Below are 15,896 nucleotides of genomic sequence, written 5' to 3' on the forward strand. Positions count from 1 at the left end.
GGGGGGGGGGGGGGGGGGGGGGGGGGTGTGTGCTGGATTCGGTGGCAGCGGTAGTGAGGGGCTCTCCGGGGATTACTCAGCAGGACAGGAGAGGTTTGGACAGGAAGCGAAAGAGCTCAGTTTGCTGAGCGGGTGGGAGCCAAACACAGGGAGCAACCACTGAGGGATGCAGGCGGGACGGGACAGCTTCCGGTACCTGCACCCCAGACGGGACCCTACGCAGGCCCGGTTCTGAACCGAGATCTGCTCCCACACATGCTGCAGGGTTTGTTCGCGTCTATAAAATGGGAGGCGCTGGACCAGAGGCTCCCGTCCTGCCAACAGGACGCTGGTACCGACACGGGATGATGGCAAGAAGCTGGACAAATGTCTCCCCCTTTGCCCTGGCCCTGGAGGCCTGCTTTCACCTCTAACCACGGGCACGTTCCTCCTCTCCCCAGAACCATTCCCTGTTTGAGGCTGACTTCATCCTGCTGGATGGAATTCCCGCCAACGTGATCCGGGGCGAGAAGCAGTACCTGGCCGCCCCCCTCGTCCTGCTGAAGATGACACCCAATGGGAAGCTGCTGCCCCTGGTCATCCAGGTGAGGCGCCCCGGGCATCCCTCACCCCCTGCCGCTCTCTGTTCGCCCCAACCTCTGCTCCCGGGGATCCAGCCCCTGCTTCTTGGCTCCCAGGCACCCTCACACCGGGAGACCTTCCTCTTGTCGCTGTTTGCTTGCAGTCTGCTTTCCCCTGACTCACCCAACTGGAAGTTCTTGTTCTGCTCCACAATCACAATGGCCTTTTGGATCCTCACCCTGTACCCGCTGGTTCTCAAACATCAGAGGGCATGCAATCACTGAAGGGCTCGTTAGCATATGTGGCTGGGTCCCACCGCCAGACTTTCTGATTCAGTAGGTCTGGGGTGGGGACTGAGCGTGTGCATTTCTAACAAGCCCCACAGTGCTGCTGCCGCGGGTTCGGGAACACACTTCAAGAAACACTCTAATCTCTCTGCAGCCTCCAAGTCCACACACCCACCATCGGATGAATCCCTTTCCTCCCACGCTTCTCAGCAGTTACAAGTACTGTCCACTGTCTCAGCCATCCAGCTTCCCTTTCCCACTGCCCACCCTTGCCCGGACCCCGTCCTGTTCCTCCCAGCTACTGGCAGCATCTCCTCCCTGGAACCCCCACTTTGACGCTCCTGCCTTCACCCCCTTCATCAGGGCGCTGGCACGGTGTCACCGCCGGCGAGAGGCAGGGAGGGAGAAGGCCTCAGTCCTCCTCCTGGATTGTAACCTCCCAGGAGCAACAGTCTTCCTCACTCATCCACCAACCCCCCCACCCCGAATGCTGAGCAGAAGGTCACATGTGAAGCAGAAGTTCAATAACAGCTTGATTTCATGTTGCAGATCCAGCCTCCCAGCCCCAGCTCCCCCACCCCGCCGCTGTTCCTGCCCTCAGATCCCCCACTCGCCTGGCTCCTGGCAAAGGTCTGGGTCCGAAATTCCGATTTCCAGCTGCACCAGCTCCAGTATCACCTGCTGAACACTCACCTGGTGGCCGAGGTCATCGCTGTGGCCACCATGAGGCGCCTCCCGGGGCTGCACCCTGTCTTCAAGGTACACACGCCACCCTCCCCGTCCCTGTTCAGACCCCAGAGAGAGGAAACAGCCCAAGAGCAAACAATATGGCAACAACAAACAATGTTTCTGCCAGTTTGTGAAAGCAAGAGGGGAGACGAGAAGGAAGACTGTCTACCCCCGAAACTTGTGTTCATTTAGTCGAGTCATTCAGCGTTCCTTCCAGACGTCTTACTGAAGGGGCCTCCTGCAATTCTCAGAGAGCTGCTGACCTAGCAATGGGCCTGGAGGCCAGCGGGAATGTTGTTAGTAAAGCAACAGCTTCGTCCCTGCCTTAGGAGCTTCTCTATGTAGCCAGAAGGACAAGTGATGCCCGTGAGAACCATCCAGAGACCAGTATCTGGAACTAGAAATCACAAGAGACAGCCCACAAACACCACAGAACTGAGGGAGAATGTTCTACCCCATCTGAGGAGTTTGCTAAGTAGGAACAGATCCAAAGGCAAGGGGAACACCGCAGGAGACAGGTGGAGAAAGACATGCATTGGCAAGGTGGCGATCTGGAGGAAAAGGAAGAAGAAATCAAGGACTTGGTCGGGGGTGGGGTGGGGGGCAGACAGCAGCTGCAGCGCGCCCGGGTATCAGATGGAGAAAGAAAGGCCAGAGGTCCACGATCCTGCCGCACCCAGGAGCGCACGAGGTGGGGGTGTTGTAATGACCTAAAAATACTGAAATTTGATAAAAGGGTGAGTTGAGTATCCACTGCGAGGCAGAAGGCGGCAAAATAAGACTTGTAGTTGTGTAAAAATGTCCTCAACGTCTTGATGACACTTCAGGCACAGGGACGAGAAGGCAGAGAAAGGACAAACCCAGGGTAATTGTCAGAAACAGCACAGTCAGGAGAGGAGCCAGTCCGGAAGCAAAGAGGAGGGGTTCCAGCTTAGGTGCAAGGAGCAGAAATGTAGGCAAGGCAGGCCCATGAGTTTCAGCTGGGGGTTTCAGCTGGGGCTCCCCGACCCCCCCTGCCTGGCCACTAGCAGCGGTGGCCCCCTGAGTCTAGGATAACACACACAAGAAGGAGACCAGTGTGCGCCTCGGGATCGTGGATTTTACGGCTCTCGGGGTGCCCCGCGTCACCACCTTCTGGAATAGGTTAGGCTTCTGTTCGTGCTCACGATCTCCTGTCACTGGGTCAGCCCTATCCCCACCCATGTCAGCTTTGTCCCATGGCAGACGGCTGGGCTGTCGTCAGCCCCACGGGAGAGCGATGGCTGCTTGTGGCACAAAGGTTCCATGTGCAGGCAGGCTCCGTGCCCTCATCTCTAAACAGGGGCAGCGGGAGCTCCATGGTGGGGTTGTGAAAGGACAGAACCACAGAACATGACGGTGTGCGCCGGCTAACAGCTATAAGACTCCTTAGTTCTCGCAATGACCATTCCTGTTATTAGGGGTCGTTGGTCCTCAGGTATCCGCTCTGCTCCCATGGACGCTGGGCTTTCTAGGACACTTTCTGAAAAGGTTCAGACCAATGTGAGCTGCCTTCGCATCTTGACCCCAGAGGCACCATCTGGGTCCTTCCCCGTGCGCAGCGCCTACGGCTCCGATAATGCCAACACCGCATGCCCCCTGCACTTACACTGGCTGCAAATAAGACAAAACAGTCTGAGGTCAAAGACGCCTGCGAGGACCAGACGGCCTTCTTTAACAGCTAATTAAAAGCCATTCGTTAAAGCTATTCAAAATAAGGGACCTGACCGCCCGGCTGGAGATGGGGGCAGGTCTGACAACAGCCCCTCGGCTGTGTCAGCAGGAGGCTCGGTAGGGCTCCTCTAAGGGACTCAGGGCACCCACCCCCAAACGGTACCTCGTACCCCCACCCCCCGACAGGGAAGCGGCCAGAAGGTGGAGGTGGGGCTTTGCTAACAAGCAGGCTAATTTCAGCTGTGAGGATGTGACGGACAGAAGCATAAAAGTAGATCAAAAGGGCTGATTCTTGAAGGACACCGACACTCAAGGTGGGAATAAAGATAAATGGTAACAGCTCCAGTGCGAGGGGCTCCGTGGGTGCTCAACGGTGGGCGCACTGCAGCCCCCGAGACGGGAGACCCCGTTGTCACCCTCAGTCAACAGATGAGGGGAGACGTAGGAAATGACAGATTGACACGCAGAGGCTCCACGACCCTGGACGAGCACCAAAGTGGGTGCTGAAGTATAGACTGAAAGCCAGGTCAGTCTGGCGCCAGAGCCCGTGCTGGGCAGGAAAGAGCGGGAGAGGGAGCGATCGGAGCAGCAGAAGACAGGCCCGGCCAGACAGGGGCAGCGAGGAAAGCCTCCAGAGGGGAGAGGGCCCCTGGGCTGGGCGCCACGCCCCATGACGAAGGACCCTGCGTGGCCTCCATAACCACCCCCTCCAACCTCCCCCACCCCAGCTCCTGATCCCACACATCCGCTACACCATGGAGATCAACACCCGGGCCAGATCCCAGCTCATCTCAGAAGGAGGAATATTTGACAAGGTAAGGAGGTACTAGGGCGTTGGGGGCGGGACCACTCACCATCCAGCTCTCCATGACCTCCTGCCACTTTCAGGATCCCAGAGCGACCTCGGGGAATGTCCTGGCCCTTAAACCCATGAGCCTGGCCCTTCCCACCCATGTCTGTAAATGTGCACCCCACCTCCGAGCCCCTTGCGCTCTGCTCTGTGGTGTCCGGCACGGCCTCTCATTTCTGTCCTCGCAGGCGGTGAGCACAGGAGGAGGGGGCCATGTACAGTTGCTGCGTCGGGCCGTGGCTCAGCTGACCTACTGCTCCCTCTGTCCTCCTGACGACCTGGCTGACCGGGGCCTGCTGGGAATCCCAGGAGCCCTCTATGCCCACGACGCTTTACGGCTCTGGGGGATCATCGCCCGGTGAGTGAGAGCGGCAGCTGAGACAGGACGCTGCGCCAGGGACGGGGAGCGTGGGGCTCTGACCGGAGGTCAGCATGGGCCAAAGCCCACATGGACACCAGACAGGAGGGGAAGGAACTCAGTCCTGGGGCGAGAAGGAAGAGTCAGGAGGAGTGGGGAGGATCTGAAGATGGGGAGACTGAGCTAGAAGTGCGGGGAGCTAAAGCTGTGGCGGGTAAACCGCGGGTCGGCGTTGTCAGGGAGTTTGTCAGGAAGAATGCCTGTCAGCCACGGGTCCAGAATTCTTCAGATGTTTCCTTCCTTTCTGAACTAGTGTTTAGAAAGAGCCAGGCAATGTCCCCAAAGACAAGTCTTGGGAGATCTGTCCCCAGATACAGTGGGAGTCAGCTGGGCAGAGGCCGCAGGGAAGGGGTCGAGGTTCTTCTCTCAGGAAGCCCACTTCCCTTCCCCTCCGCGCAGGTACGTGGAGGGCATCGTCCACCTCTTCTACCACAGGGATGACGTCGTGAGAGGGGACCCGGAGCTGCAGGCCTGGTGTCGGGAGATCACTGAGGTGGGGCTGTGCCAGGCCCAGGACCGAGGTAGGATCCCTCCCCAGGGACGGGAGCCCCTGGGACATTCTGCCCAGAGCCCCTTCTCAGTCCGCCCCTCTGGGTTCAGGACCCCAACCCCTCATCAAACCCCCGTCCCCAGCCACGCACGAAGCATCTGAACCCCACTCCCACCTCCTAAGACTCAAGGCAATTCTAGATACCCGGGGGCTGTCCTCCTCAGAGACCCTGGTCATCGACCTCTACTGCCACCCCGAGCCCCGGTCACAGATGACCCTCACCCACCACAGCACGGGGCCCAGCAAGACCAGAACCACAGCCAGGGAGGGGCTGCCCAGGCCCTGCTGGGGCTCCTGTTCTCCTCGTGGTGGTCTGTTTTCTCGCGGGAGGACAGAGATAGACGGGAAGAGCTTCCAGCAGAGCCCAGGATGTCCCACGCTGCTTTCCCTCCCTGCCCCATCTGCCTGCTACTGTCCAGCACACACGCGCACGCGCACACACACGTTCTGGGCACACTGCACACGTCCCGCACTGCCCCAGTCATGCGGGCGCAAACCCAGCACGCGCTCTGGTGCAAACTGGAACTCCGTGCACAGCCCCTTGGGGCCACATTCCTGGGGCCAGTCGAGCCTCCCCTCCCTCGGCCAGGGTCTAGCCACCACCTGGAGCAGCCCCGCCTGCATTTTAACCTCCAGGGAAGGAAGAGCCTTTCTCGAGCTCCTGCTAGGTTCATCCTCCCCTCTCCAGCACACACGACCCGCAGGGGCTGCTTTGGACCGCCCTCCGGGTACTGCCCCTCACACGTCACGCCACACTTCTGCCTCTGGGGACAACTCCAGACGTTAACGGCCAGGCCCCGGGGACGGCCAGCAATGAACCAACACCCACACTCACTCTCCCGGGCCCAAACTTTGTCCTGGACACCTCAGAACTGTCCCTTAGGTCCCACAGGCCCCCGGAAAACCCTTCCTCTCTCTCCCCGCTCATCTTCTCCCCAGCCACTATCTACATTTGGAAAACAAAAAATAAACATTCACATGTCAGCTTTAATCTCCACCAACTGCCTTTCATCCTCTCTTCCACCACCAGCCTCGGTTCTCATCGCGCACTTTGCCTAATTTTCCCAACAGCCTTTTTAGAGGAAATATGCTAAAAATTAAAAACAGCTTGAGAGTGGCAGTCAGGAACCCAAGTTCAAAGTCAGCCTTTCCTCTTCCCCAACTGTACGATCCTGACAAGCAGTTTTATCTCTCTGGTCTTTGATTTCTTTTTTTTTTAATCTATAGAAAGGGAGTGATTATATTTGCTCCACTTAACCGATAGGATTAGTGGCTCTGAGTCACCACTTCCACTGCAGAATCAGTGGCCCAAGATAACCTTTGTGGAAAGCCTCTCTTGGCTGTGACACTATAAATTCCTGACTTCCCCTGCTCCCCACCTTATAACTCAGGCACATACGATCCCGTTCGGGAATAGGAGGAAACGTCCCTAAATTCTTAACCACTTTTTGAGGCAAAAGGTACTCAATCACTCAGACTTTTCCAGCCCCCAACCCTTCCACAATAACAATAATTATTATATACCGAGCATTTGTTACGGACTAGGTGATTTCAACACATTATCTCATTTATAAGGTAAGAATCATCCACGTTTTACAGGCGAAGAAACGAAAGTTCAGAGAGGTTAAGTAATTGGCCTGAGACACTCAGATTGTATTGCTTGAACCTTGAATTGAAAGCCAGGTCTAACGCAAATATATTTGAATAAATAAAGAAATGAAGAAACAGCCATCAATGCCAACATACAGTTGACCCTCAAACAGTGCGGGGGGTGGAGGGGTTGGGGCGCCAACCCTTCCCCACACACGTCGAGCTGTCAAAAATCTGCCCACAACTTTTGACTCCCCAAAAACTTAACTACTAAGAGCCTACTGTTGACTGGAAACCTTCCCAGTAACACAGAGTCGATTCACCCCTATCTTGTATGCTGTATGCATTATAGACCATATTCTGACAGTAAAGTGAACTAGAAAAGAGAAAATATGAGGAAAACCATATGAAAGAGCAAATACATTTGTGTACCATACTATAAAAAAGCCACACCAAGGGGCGCCTGGGTGGCACAGCGGTTAGGCGTCTGCCTTCAGCTCAGGGCGTGATCCCGGCATTGTGGGATCGAGCCCCACATCAGGCTCCTCCACTATGAGCCTGCTTCTTCCTCTCCCACTCCCCCTGCTTGTGTTCCCTCTCTCGCTGGCTGTCTCTATCTCTGTCAAATAAATAAATAAAATCTTTAAAAAAAAAAAAAAGCCACACCAAAATGGACCCATGTAGTTTGAACCCGACTGGTGTAGACACCACATCCCAAGACATCTGCCTTCATTTCTCTCCTCTCACACAGGAGCCCCTAAATCCTGTTCCTTTCTGCCAGGTTTCCCTGTATCCTTCCAGTCCCAGAAGCAGCTCTGCCATTTCCTTACCATGTGTGTCTTCACATGCACTGCTCAGCATGGGGCCATCAACCAGGGCCAGGTAGGACAGCCGAACGCCCAGGTCCCTGAAGGCAAGTGTCTGGACCTTGGGATTCCTAAGGGAAAGACAGGGGTTCAAAGCATAAGTATCAGGATCCTAGGGTTGCAGTTTCTTCCCCCAGCTGGACTGGTATGCCTGGGTTCCTAATGCCCCATGCACAATGCGGATGCCCCCACCCACCACCAAGGAAGATGTAACAATGGCCACAGTGATGGGCTCACTACCTGATGTCCGTCAGGCCTGTCTTCAAATGACCATCACGTGGCATCTGGGTCGCCGCCAGCCAGACATGGTAAGAGGGGACGCTGGGGAAAGGGAAATTACAGTTGGAAGGAAAACATCAGAGTGAGGGGCTAGGCGCTCTGTGCTTCTGCCTCTGGACTAGACACTGACAGATCCTTTGTCCTTTCCTAGGTGCCTCTGGGGCATCACAAAGAAAAGTACTTCTCAAGCCCCAAGGCCAAGGCTGCATTAAACCAATTCCAAACGGATTTGGAAAACCTAGAAAGAGAGATTACAGCCCGGAATGAACAACTCGACCTGCCCTATGACTACCTGAAGCCCAGCCGCATAGAGAACAGCGTCACTATCTGAGGCCTGCAGCACCCCCACTTGCAAGACTTCAGATCAGCTCCAGTACTAACACTCCCATCTTGAATGTCATGGTTTCCAAAGTCTCTGCTGCTGAAGCTCTGTTTTCCCCTAAAGGGCCAGAAAATAAACATTTTAGGCTTTGTAGGCTGCACAGTCTCTGTCACCACTACTTAACTTCCCCGACAGAGTACAAAAGCAGCAACAGACGATATGAAAGTGAATGAGTGTGACCGTGTTCCTGTAAAACTTTACTTACGAGCAATGAAATACGAACTGCTCGTGTTCACAAAATACTCTTCTTCTTTTGGTTTAGTCAACTGTTCAAATACGCAGAGAGAATCTGTGCTTTGCTAGAGGGACAGGATAGGCTGTGGGCTGGATCTGACCCTCAGGGGCAGTACTGGCACCAGGCTACCCTCCGCTAGCCTGAGGCACTGACCCCACTTGCCAAACATCCAGAGAATGCTCTGAGGTGGGACGGGGAAGATTTCTTGCATAAATCAACTACCTCAACTAATTCTCCTTTCCCAGGAGCTAGATTTCCCGCACCAGTGGGAACCTAAAACTTTCTGACTCTGTGCTTTGGCAAGTTCCCTCCACCCCGTTCCCCCTAGTCACACACAGACCCCAAGAATCCTGGAGTAAGAATGGTGCTCCCGGGCAGACCAAAAACCTGCCATCCCAGGATGGCTTCCTTCCCCAGGCAGTCTCAAGCAAACAGGACAGGAAATTCGTCTCCCAAGGCCCCTTTTCCCAGTCCCTGTAGTAGTATCCTGGGGTCTATATGTGTTTTCCTGGATCCAAGTTCTCTGTCACAACCTGTTTAGCAACAATGTGCATAAAATAAATGGAAAAAATGCCACAAAGTTATGTTCACTGCTGACCGTGTCTTTGTGTGGTTCTGGGGTCTCGGGACCCAAATGACCCCTCTCGATTATGCTGTGATCATTGTCCTCATTAGAACGTGGACAACAAGCTCGGGGCAAAATGGCGTTCTTCAAACACCCTATTTCCGTAAGTAATTATTACAAAGCTGCCTCTCACCGGTGAAGTATACAAACTTTTTCTTTGGAGAGGGTGACCTATTCGTATTTTTAAAAATCTTGTACCCTCCCTTATTCAAAGGGCCTATAATCCGTTCCCTTGGTTTTCAGTAGGGAAGCAAAGTGACACCTTTGTGCACTCACTCCTCTCCGACGCATTTGGAAAGACCGCTCACCCTCACAACTCGTTCACTGGGTCAGCTCCCCCTGCACTTTTCCTGGATTCGGCCTCCACAACTATTCAGCTTTCTATGCTCGGTGACAAAATGTTACGTCATGAAGCAGTCCCGCTGCTAGGGACCCGTGGCAATTTTAAAGGGTTCTGGCCACGGCTGGCTGCACGCTCGGCCTCGGAAAGGGGCTCCTACTCTCCCTTCACTGTGTCGGAATATCTCTGTTTCAAGGCAGGGCTGAGAAGACAGGAGGCGGGGGCGTTCTTTCTCGCTGTAAATCTCCATGTCTCACTTACCATGCCCCATCACAGGACACCACCCGACACTAAGGTATCTGAGGGGAAAATCGGAGAGTTCCAATCCTCCGCACCTAAGAGCCCATCGCCAGGGTAACCAGACTGCCGCCAGAGCTCCTCCCTTCCTAGGCCCGGCGGCAGAGGGTTCCTCGTCACGTGACTTGCCCGGTTAGGTCACGTGACGTGCTGGGTCCTTCCATTCCAGCCTGGAGGGGGGTACACAAGACACGGGAGGCGTTGCTCCTGCAATACCGCGCCCCAGCTACGTGAGTCCTAAGGGGTTCCTGAGGGGCCGCTTCGACCTCACACACCCCCTGCCCCCGCCGGAGATCCGGGAGGGCCCAGAGGCCCCCTCCATCTCCTCCGGGCGCCCCCCCCCGGCGCGATAGTTGGGGCCGGAGGCCACGCCCCCTCGGCGGCGCTCCCGGCGGCCCGTCCTCCGCGGCGCGAGCCCCCAAGTCCTGTTCGCTCTTCCCGGGCTCATCCGGGCCTTCCTCTCGCCGCCTTCCCGCTCGGCCCGCAGCTAGGCAATCCCCGACCCCTTTCTTCATGGCGTCGCTTCTGTGCTGTGGGCCCAAGCTGGCCGCCTGCGGCATCGTCCTCAGCGCCTGGGGAGTGATCATGTTGGTGAGGGGACCGCCCGGCTACGGCCGGACAGGGCCCGAGGGGCCCCGGTGTTGGAGGGCTGAAAGGCTGGGAGACTCCGGGCCTTAGAAAGCAGCAGGCAGCTTGGAGGGGGTGGTTGATTAGCCGCTGGAGAACGAGAGAACGGAGATTGAGAAATGGGGAACTCGAGCGGGACGGGGGTGGGCGGGAGCTGGAGCTTGGAACGGGAGCCGCGGCTGGTAAATCTGGAGACCCCTCAAGGTAAGAGGGAGAGAAGCTGGGCTCTTGAGAGGTGCCTGCGCTGAGTGGAGGGCAGTGGGAGCGCTCGTTCCCGAAATGGGCAGCTGGGGCCTTTTTTCCCCAGGATGACCCACCCCACTCTAGCAAGAAATCCTAAGAAGTGCTGATTTCCCCTGACCCCTTCCTCCCTGTCCCGTGATAATGACGCCTCTGGAGAGGAGGATAATCTGGTTTGCTCACTGTTCCTGCCCTTCTACCCGCCGAGTCGTCTCTTTGACCATCTCACGCCCTAATCCTGGTGACTGAGTCCGAATCCAGCAGCAACCACCCCAATCCCAGCTCGTTCTGGTAGCTCCCAAACCCAGATGTTGTGGCAACGTTAGAAGTGGGAGGGGCTTAGAGAGCGATCAGGTTAGGTGCCTGGGTTCAGCAAACCTATCCGTTGCCTCTTTTCAGATAATGCTCGGAATCTTTTTCAATGTCCATTCCGCTGTGCTAATCGAGGACGTTCCTTTCACCGAGAAAGATTTTGAGTAAGTAGTCAGGTGGGAGAGGCGGGGCTGGGGGCAGGTGGCAGGGGGCTGAGGCTGTGAATTGTAGGAGGGGAATTGCAGGTGGCGGGATGCTTGGGCCCCGGCGGCTGGAGAACTATGCGAGGAGCTTTTCTCCTTAGCGCGCTCGGAAGTCAGGCCTCAGCGGCCCTCCTAAACCCACCAGTCCAGATGTGGCTTCTTAGGTATTTTACGTGACCGTCCTGTGCCGCTGTCCCCCTCCCGCCAGGTGGATGCGATCCTAAAACTCATCCCTTAGGGTTAGGAGGAAGCTTGAATAACACGTGTAAAAAGCGCTTAGGATGGTACCTGGCACATAGAGCCCAGGAAATGTTGGCCGCTATGAATGCTTCTGACACTTCTCAACCTAATCCCCACCCCCAGGAAAGACCCTCAGAAAATATATGACCTTTACGAGCGAGTCAGCTACAACTGTTTCATCGCCGCGGGCCTTTACCTCCTCCTCGGAGGCTTCTCTTTCTGCCAAGTTCGGCTCAACAAGCGCAAGGAATACATGGTGCGCTAGCGCATCGTCGCGTCTCCCCGGTCCAGCCCCCTCCTCTATTTAAAGACTCTCCCCACCCGCTCACTGCCCCACTCCCGTGCCCATGCCGGCGCCCTCGGCGGGACTGGACCCCTCGTTGTCCGGCGCCCGGCCCCCGCAGAGGGAGGCTGGGGCTGGCCGTCCCCTGTCCCTCCACAATAAAGCGAAACTGCCCTCCTGAGCCGTGTTGTCTGTGCTTGGGTCCGGGGGCGGGCACGGGGGCTGGAGACCGGCCTCCCCGCCGCGAGTCCCGACCCGCCGACGGAAGTGGAGTGAAGCCGGGCCGGAAGTGAGGCGGTGTCTTCCACTGTGGGCCCTCGCTTCGCGGACGCCGCCGAAGCCGCCGCAGCGGGCGAGGCGGGGAGCGGCCGACGGGGAGCCAATCGGCTGCGGGGAGGGGCGGGACTTCCTGCGCGGGGGCCCGAGCGGCTCGGTCGCCGGGCTCCGTGGTCCCCGGCTGGGCGGCGGTGGCGGCGGCGGCGGCGGCGTCTCCTCCGTGGGGAGGCGCGCGGAGCCATGACGTCAGCGTCCACAAAGGTTCGGACTCGCTCGCGGACAGCGCTCCCTGGCGGCCACGGGCGGGCGGCCCCCCACCCCGCTGCGGGCGGCGCCGGCTCTTCCGCCCGGGGCGGGGGCGGGGGGCGGGCGGGAGCCGGGCTGGGGTGGGGCTAGGGGCTCCGGGCGGGACGGCGCGGGGGTGTGCGCCGGCCCCCCGTGACGCCGCCCCGCCCCCAGGTCGGAGAGATCTTCTCGGCGGCGGGCGCCGCCTTCACGAAGCTCGGGGAGCTGACGATGCAGCTGCATCCCGTGGCCGACTCTTCCCCCGCGGGGTACGTGAGCCGGGCCGGCGCGCGGACTCGGTCACCGACGCGGACGCGCTAGGGCAGGGGCAGGTGGTAGTGTGCCCTGCGCCGGGCACCGCGCAGAGCGGGTGTGAAGACGCGCTTGTCGCAGGAGGGCACGACAGATGCACCCGCAGACTGCGGCTCCCGACCCGGACCCGGGCCACCGCTCTGCCGCGCTGCGAGCCGACCGCAGGGCGCGCGGGACGACCTGAGCGCTGCACACAGCCATCGGGGTTCTGTCTGTAAGACCCCCCGCGGGTGGGATTGCTTTCAGCGGGCTTCTTACGGCAGCTGCTGCACGGTGGTCGGAGACAGGCTTTCTTCGAACGTGGCTGTTGGGATAGGTGTGGTTGGGGGTCCTCAGGATTCCCACAGGGCGTAAGAGCTTTTTTTTTTTTTTTTTTTTTTAAGGAAGCTCTCTTTAGGGACCCACAGAAGGAGGCCCAGGGACTGGGGGGAGGAGGCTGGTGGTTGTGGAATGCACAGCCTATGGGCTGGCTGCACACCCCCCTCTTCCCACTTTCCTGTCCCCCTCTCCCCTCTGACAGTGCCAAGTGGACGGAGACGGAGATAGAGATGCTGAGGGCTGCCGTGAAGCGGTTTGGGGACGATCTTAATCACATCAGCTGTGTCATCAAGGAACGGACAGTGTGAGGGAGGGTGGCCGGCAGAGGAAGGGGGGTGGGCACTATCTTCCTCCACACCCATGTTCCATCTTCCTGAGAACTCCCTTCCAGCTCAGCAAGCTTTCCTACCTCGCTGCTAGTCGTGTTAGCACCTCCTCCAAGACTAAAAGAATAGAAGAGTGGGTCAGAAGTTACTGAAATGCTATGGTAACCAGGAACTTCCGAGAATTTTATTTCGGGTTGCTGGAGATGCCCAACAATTGAATTTGGTGACGGGAGTTCCCTGGTGGTTTATAGAGCTCCTTGGAGGTGCTACTGCGGTGCTTCTAGGGAGATGGTGATTCTGAACTAGTTGAGTGGGATCTACGCCTACGTCTCAGACTACCTGGGGATCAGCAGGGCTTACCTGGGAGCCTTCCGCAGCCACACGTCTCTCCCAGAAGAGAAGTAGGACGTGGGCCTTCCCCACTACGCAGTTCAGGGAGTCCGCTCTTCACATTCCATCTGCCCTGAGTGTGTGCAAAGCTTTGGGGGAACACAAGAACCCTGCCAAAGGTTGGGGCCCTAACCATGATGCTCATGAAGGGGACCCCCAGTATTCCTTCAGAGTGGCCCACGACCCCTGCCCCGCCCCTCCCTTCTTCCTTCAGTCGCTGTGATGACTCCCTTCCTAACCTGCTCTCTCTTCTCTTCAGGGCCCAGATAAAGGCCACCGTGAAGCGCAAGGTATACGAAGACTCCGGCATCCCCCTTCCAGCTGAGTCGCCCAAGAAAGGGCCCAAGAAGGTGCCATCTGGTGTCCTGTCACCTCCTGCAGCTGCCCCTCCACCAAGCGGCTCCAGTGTCCCTGAGGCCGGGGGTCCCCCCGTAAAGAAACAGAAGGCTGGTGAGGGCTGCCGAGTTGCTGCCTGGGGGCTCAAGGTCCCATCCGAGGTTCAGTGAGAGAATCAGGGGTGGGTCAAAGGACCAGTCTCTCTTCCTTTCCCTGTCGAGGTTCCCAGTGGCAGAGGGAGGGGGACCTGGAAGCTTTGGGAAGCTGGGAGGGGCAGTCGGAGAACCTAAAACCTAGCTTACGCCCTCCCCCCCAGATGTGACACTCAGTGCTCTGAACGACTCGGATGCCAACAGTGACCTGGTGGATATCGAAGGGCTGGGAGAAACTCCTCCAGCCAAGAAACTCAACTTCGACCAGGGTAGGAGTCCTCCTCCTCCCACTCCCATGCCAGCTGGAGGGGTGGGGGAGGGTCTCCACAGGAGCCCCCTCCTGTGTACAGAGGCTTGGGAAGAAAAGGTTCCCCGTGTGCAGAGGATTGGGTCAGCAAGGAGCCGGGTGCTCGGGGGACGTAGCAGTTGTCTTGGAAGCATACTTGGGGCTCGCTCCATCTCGGCCCATTTTGCTTCTTGTTCCAGACAGCCTGACCCTGGATTCTGGCCTTCTCGTGACCTCTGCTGACCCTCCTCTGATCTCTCGCTGAGCCTCCCACCTCTGACTTCTCTCACTGTTCCCCCTGGACCTGCGGATCACCCGGGACTCTGAGCAAGCCTGCACGAGCGAAGGTCAAAAGGCTGCTGGGGCCGCACACCTTGCCCTTCCCGTACGCGCATCTGCCCCCAACCCCTCTGACCTCCATCCGAGGGACTTTTTTATACAGAAAACAATAAAGATTGCCCTCTCTGCGTGGTGTCTGCAGTGTCACGTGATTGAAGCTTGGTGGGCCACTGCCTCCCTCCTGAGCCCCAGGGGCTCAGCCTGTCCTCGCCGTTCTCACCACCCTGCCTGGAGCAGCACAGCCAATATTGGCAGACTTTCTCCCCAGTGCCAATATTTCTGTGCTGCTAGAGCCAGGGGAGCTGGGTGTGGGCAACAAAGACTCCACTCTGCTCTCCGAGGGCAGAACCTAGCTCCCAGGATCTCTGGCAGTCAGTATTCCTGAGGCTGCCCCAGGGATTTTAGAGGGGCTATTTCCAGTGCTTCCAGGACCCCCCCCCGCCCCCCACCTCACAAGAAGGCCCAGATGTTTTCTGTGTCGCTTCTCCAGGGTGGCCTCCCGGGGCCAAGCCTCAGCGGTGCCTCCCCCACCCTCGCTCTAACACCACAGTGTGGTTTGGACGTGGCCACAGAGCCGTACAAACCACAGTGTGCTGCTGGGGCGGGAGCAGGACTGGGGTGGCTTGAGAGGAAGGGAGCCCAAGATGGTGCCGTGAAGACCCCCAGCACCAAGAGCAGGGACCTAGAGAAGGCTTAGAAGGCAAACATGGCCCCAAGAAGGGTTGGGGGGAAACAAGGAACCAGGGCTAGGAGGTGGCAGGCCACTGGAGGGAGAGGGGCCTAAGGGGTGAGCTCACAGTGGGATAAGACTGGAACCATCATCCCTCTGCAGGAACTCTGCTCAGGGGATCCCTCGGGTGGGGTCAGAGGCAGAGGAAACAGGGAATGACTGTGGGGGGCCAACAGACTGCCTCCCGACTCAGCAAGGGCAGGGACCCAAGGCTTCCTGTGTCCGTCCCTCCCCTCTCTGGGTCAGAACCCAAGAGAAAGCAAGGAGAGACAGAAGGCCAAGGACAGCAGGGTTGGGAGTTGGCAGTCCAGAGGTGGTGGGGCCGGAACATGGTGGGGAGAGGGGGGCCGGAAGTCGCCCTGGGCCCTGGGCCTGCCACAAGATGGAGGCCAAAGGCAGGAAATGGAGGCCAGGGGGAAAGGGGAGTAGCAGGGCCCAGGAAGAGGGCTGTCTGGACCTGGGGGCCAGGTACTCAACCCCCAGCACTGTTCCCACTCCCCACCGCCCCCCAGGACCCACGCCCGACCCCCCGCGACGACC

The 15,896-nt window shown here is 58.0% G+C and overlaps 3 protein-coding genes and 1 long non-coding RNA gene across 8 annotated transcripts in view; 3 read left to right on the plus strand and 1 right to left on the minus strand.

The window, feature by feature from the left end:
• ALOX12 (arachidonate 12-lipoxygenase, 12S type) overlaps positions 1-8,300 on the plus strand; it is an 11,656-nt gene extending 3,356 nt beyond the window's left edge. The window contains exons 7-14 of one of the 2 annotated variants that reach the window (XM_040629900.1): positions 441-584; positions 1,398-1,607; positions 3,998-4,084; positions 4,308-4,477; positions 4,937-5,058; positions 7,459-7,559; positions 7,681-7,851; positions 7,974-8,300. In XM_040629900.1, coding sequence (XP_040485834.1) covers positions 441-584; positions 1,398-1,607; positions 3,998-4,084; positions 4,308-4,477; positions 4,937-5,058; positions 7,459-7,559; positions 7,681-7,851; positions 7,974-8,153 — 1,185 coding nt within the window. In that variant the 3' untranslated portion in view covers positions 8,154-8,300. The remainder of the gene's footprint in view (positions 1-440; positions 585-1,397; positions 1,608-3,997; positions 4,085-4,307; positions 4,478-4,936; positions 5,059-7,458; positions 7,560-7,680; positions 7,852-7,973) is intronic. The other variant, XM_040629901.1, reaches the window with a different exon arrangement.
• LOC121102611 overlaps positions 1-9,892 on the minus strand; it is a 19,877-nt gene extending 9,985 nt beyond the window's left edge. The window contains exons 1-3 of the long non-coding RNA XR_005834728.1: positions 9,666-9,892; positions 7,784-7,864; positions 7,508-7,614 (exon numbers count right to left, since the gene is read on the minus strand). This is a non-coding gene — a long non-coding RNA (uncharacterized LOC121102611). The remainder of the gene's footprint in view (positions 1-7,507; positions 7,615-7,783; positions 7,865-9,665) is intronic.
• Positions 9,893-10,063: 171 nt separating this feature from the next.
• RNASEK (ribonuclease K) lies at positions 10,064-11,787 on the plus strand. The gene is made up of 3 exons (XM_008688073.2): positions 10,064-10,292; positions 10,968-11,044; positions 11,447-11,787. The coding sequence occupies exons 1-3, from the start codon at positions 10,215-10,217 to the stop codon at positions 11,586-11,588; spliced, it is 297 nt and encodes a 98-aa protein (XP_008686295.2). The 5' UTR covers positions 10,064-10,214; the 3' UTR covers positions 11,589-11,787.
• Positions 11,788-11,984: 197 nt separating this feature from the next.
• CUNH17orf49 (chromosome unknown C17orf49 homolog) lies at positions 11,985-14,752 on the plus strand. Of its 4 annotated transcripts, none has more exons than XM_040629902.1 (6): positions 11,987-12,143; positions 12,342-12,436; positions 13,000-13,101; positions 13,773-13,963; positions 14,166-14,270; positions 14,488-14,752. In XM_040629902.1, the coding sequence occupies exons 1-6, from the start codon at positions 12,123-12,125 to the stop codon at positions 14,550-14,552; spliced, it is 579 nt and encodes a 192-aa protein (XP_040485836.1). In that variant the 5' UTR covers positions 11,987-12,122; the 3' UTR covers positions 14,553-14,752. The 4 variants fall into 4 exon arrangements, with proteins under 4 accessions (XP_040485840.1, XP_040485839.1, XP_040485836.1 ...); XM_040629903.1 differs by having other exon boundaries at positions 14,492-14,752; XM_040629906.1 differs by lacking the exon at positions 14,488-14,752 and having other exon boundaries at positions 11,985-12,143; positions 13,773-14,030; positions 14,166-14,243.
• Positions 14,753-15,896: the final 1,144 nt, after the last annotated feature.

The sequence above is a fragment of the Ursus maritimus genome, unplaced genomic scaffold (genome assembly GCF_017311325.1).
Source record: "Ursus maritimus isolate PB19 unplaced genomic scaffold, ASM1731132v1 scaffold_14, whole genome shotgun sequence".
NCBI classification, from domain to species: Eukaryota; Metazoa; Chordata; class Mammalia; order Carnivora; family Ursidae; genus Ursus; species Ursus maritimus.

Excerpts from the sequence above, each read along its gene's own strand:
- CUNH17orf49 (XM_040629902.1), top strand. The coding sequence starts at position 12,123 with ATGACGTCAGCGTCCACAAAG. Across the intron at positions 12,144-12,341 it reads TGACGTCAGCGTCCACAAAG|GTCGGAGAGATCTTCTCGGC; the intron begins GTTCGGACTCGC and ends CCCCGCCCCCAG. Across the intron at positions 14,271-14,487 it reads GAAACTCAACTTCGACCAGG|ACAGCCTGACCCTGGATTCT; the intron begins GTAGGAGTCCTC and ends TTCTTGTTCCAG.
- RNASEK (XM_008688073.2), top strand. The coding sequence starts at position 10,215 with ATGGCGTCGCTTCTGTGCTGTGGGCCCAAGCTGGCCGCCTGCGGCATC. Across the intron at positions 10,293-10,967 it reads CCTGGGGAGTGATCATGTTG|ATAATGCTCGGAATCTTTTT; the intron begins GTGAGGGGACCG and ends GCCTCTTTTCAG. Across the intron at positions 11,045-11,446 it reads TTCACCGAGAAAGATTTTGA|GAAAGACCCTCAGAAAATAT; the intron begins GTAAGTAGTCAG and ends CCCCACCCCCAG.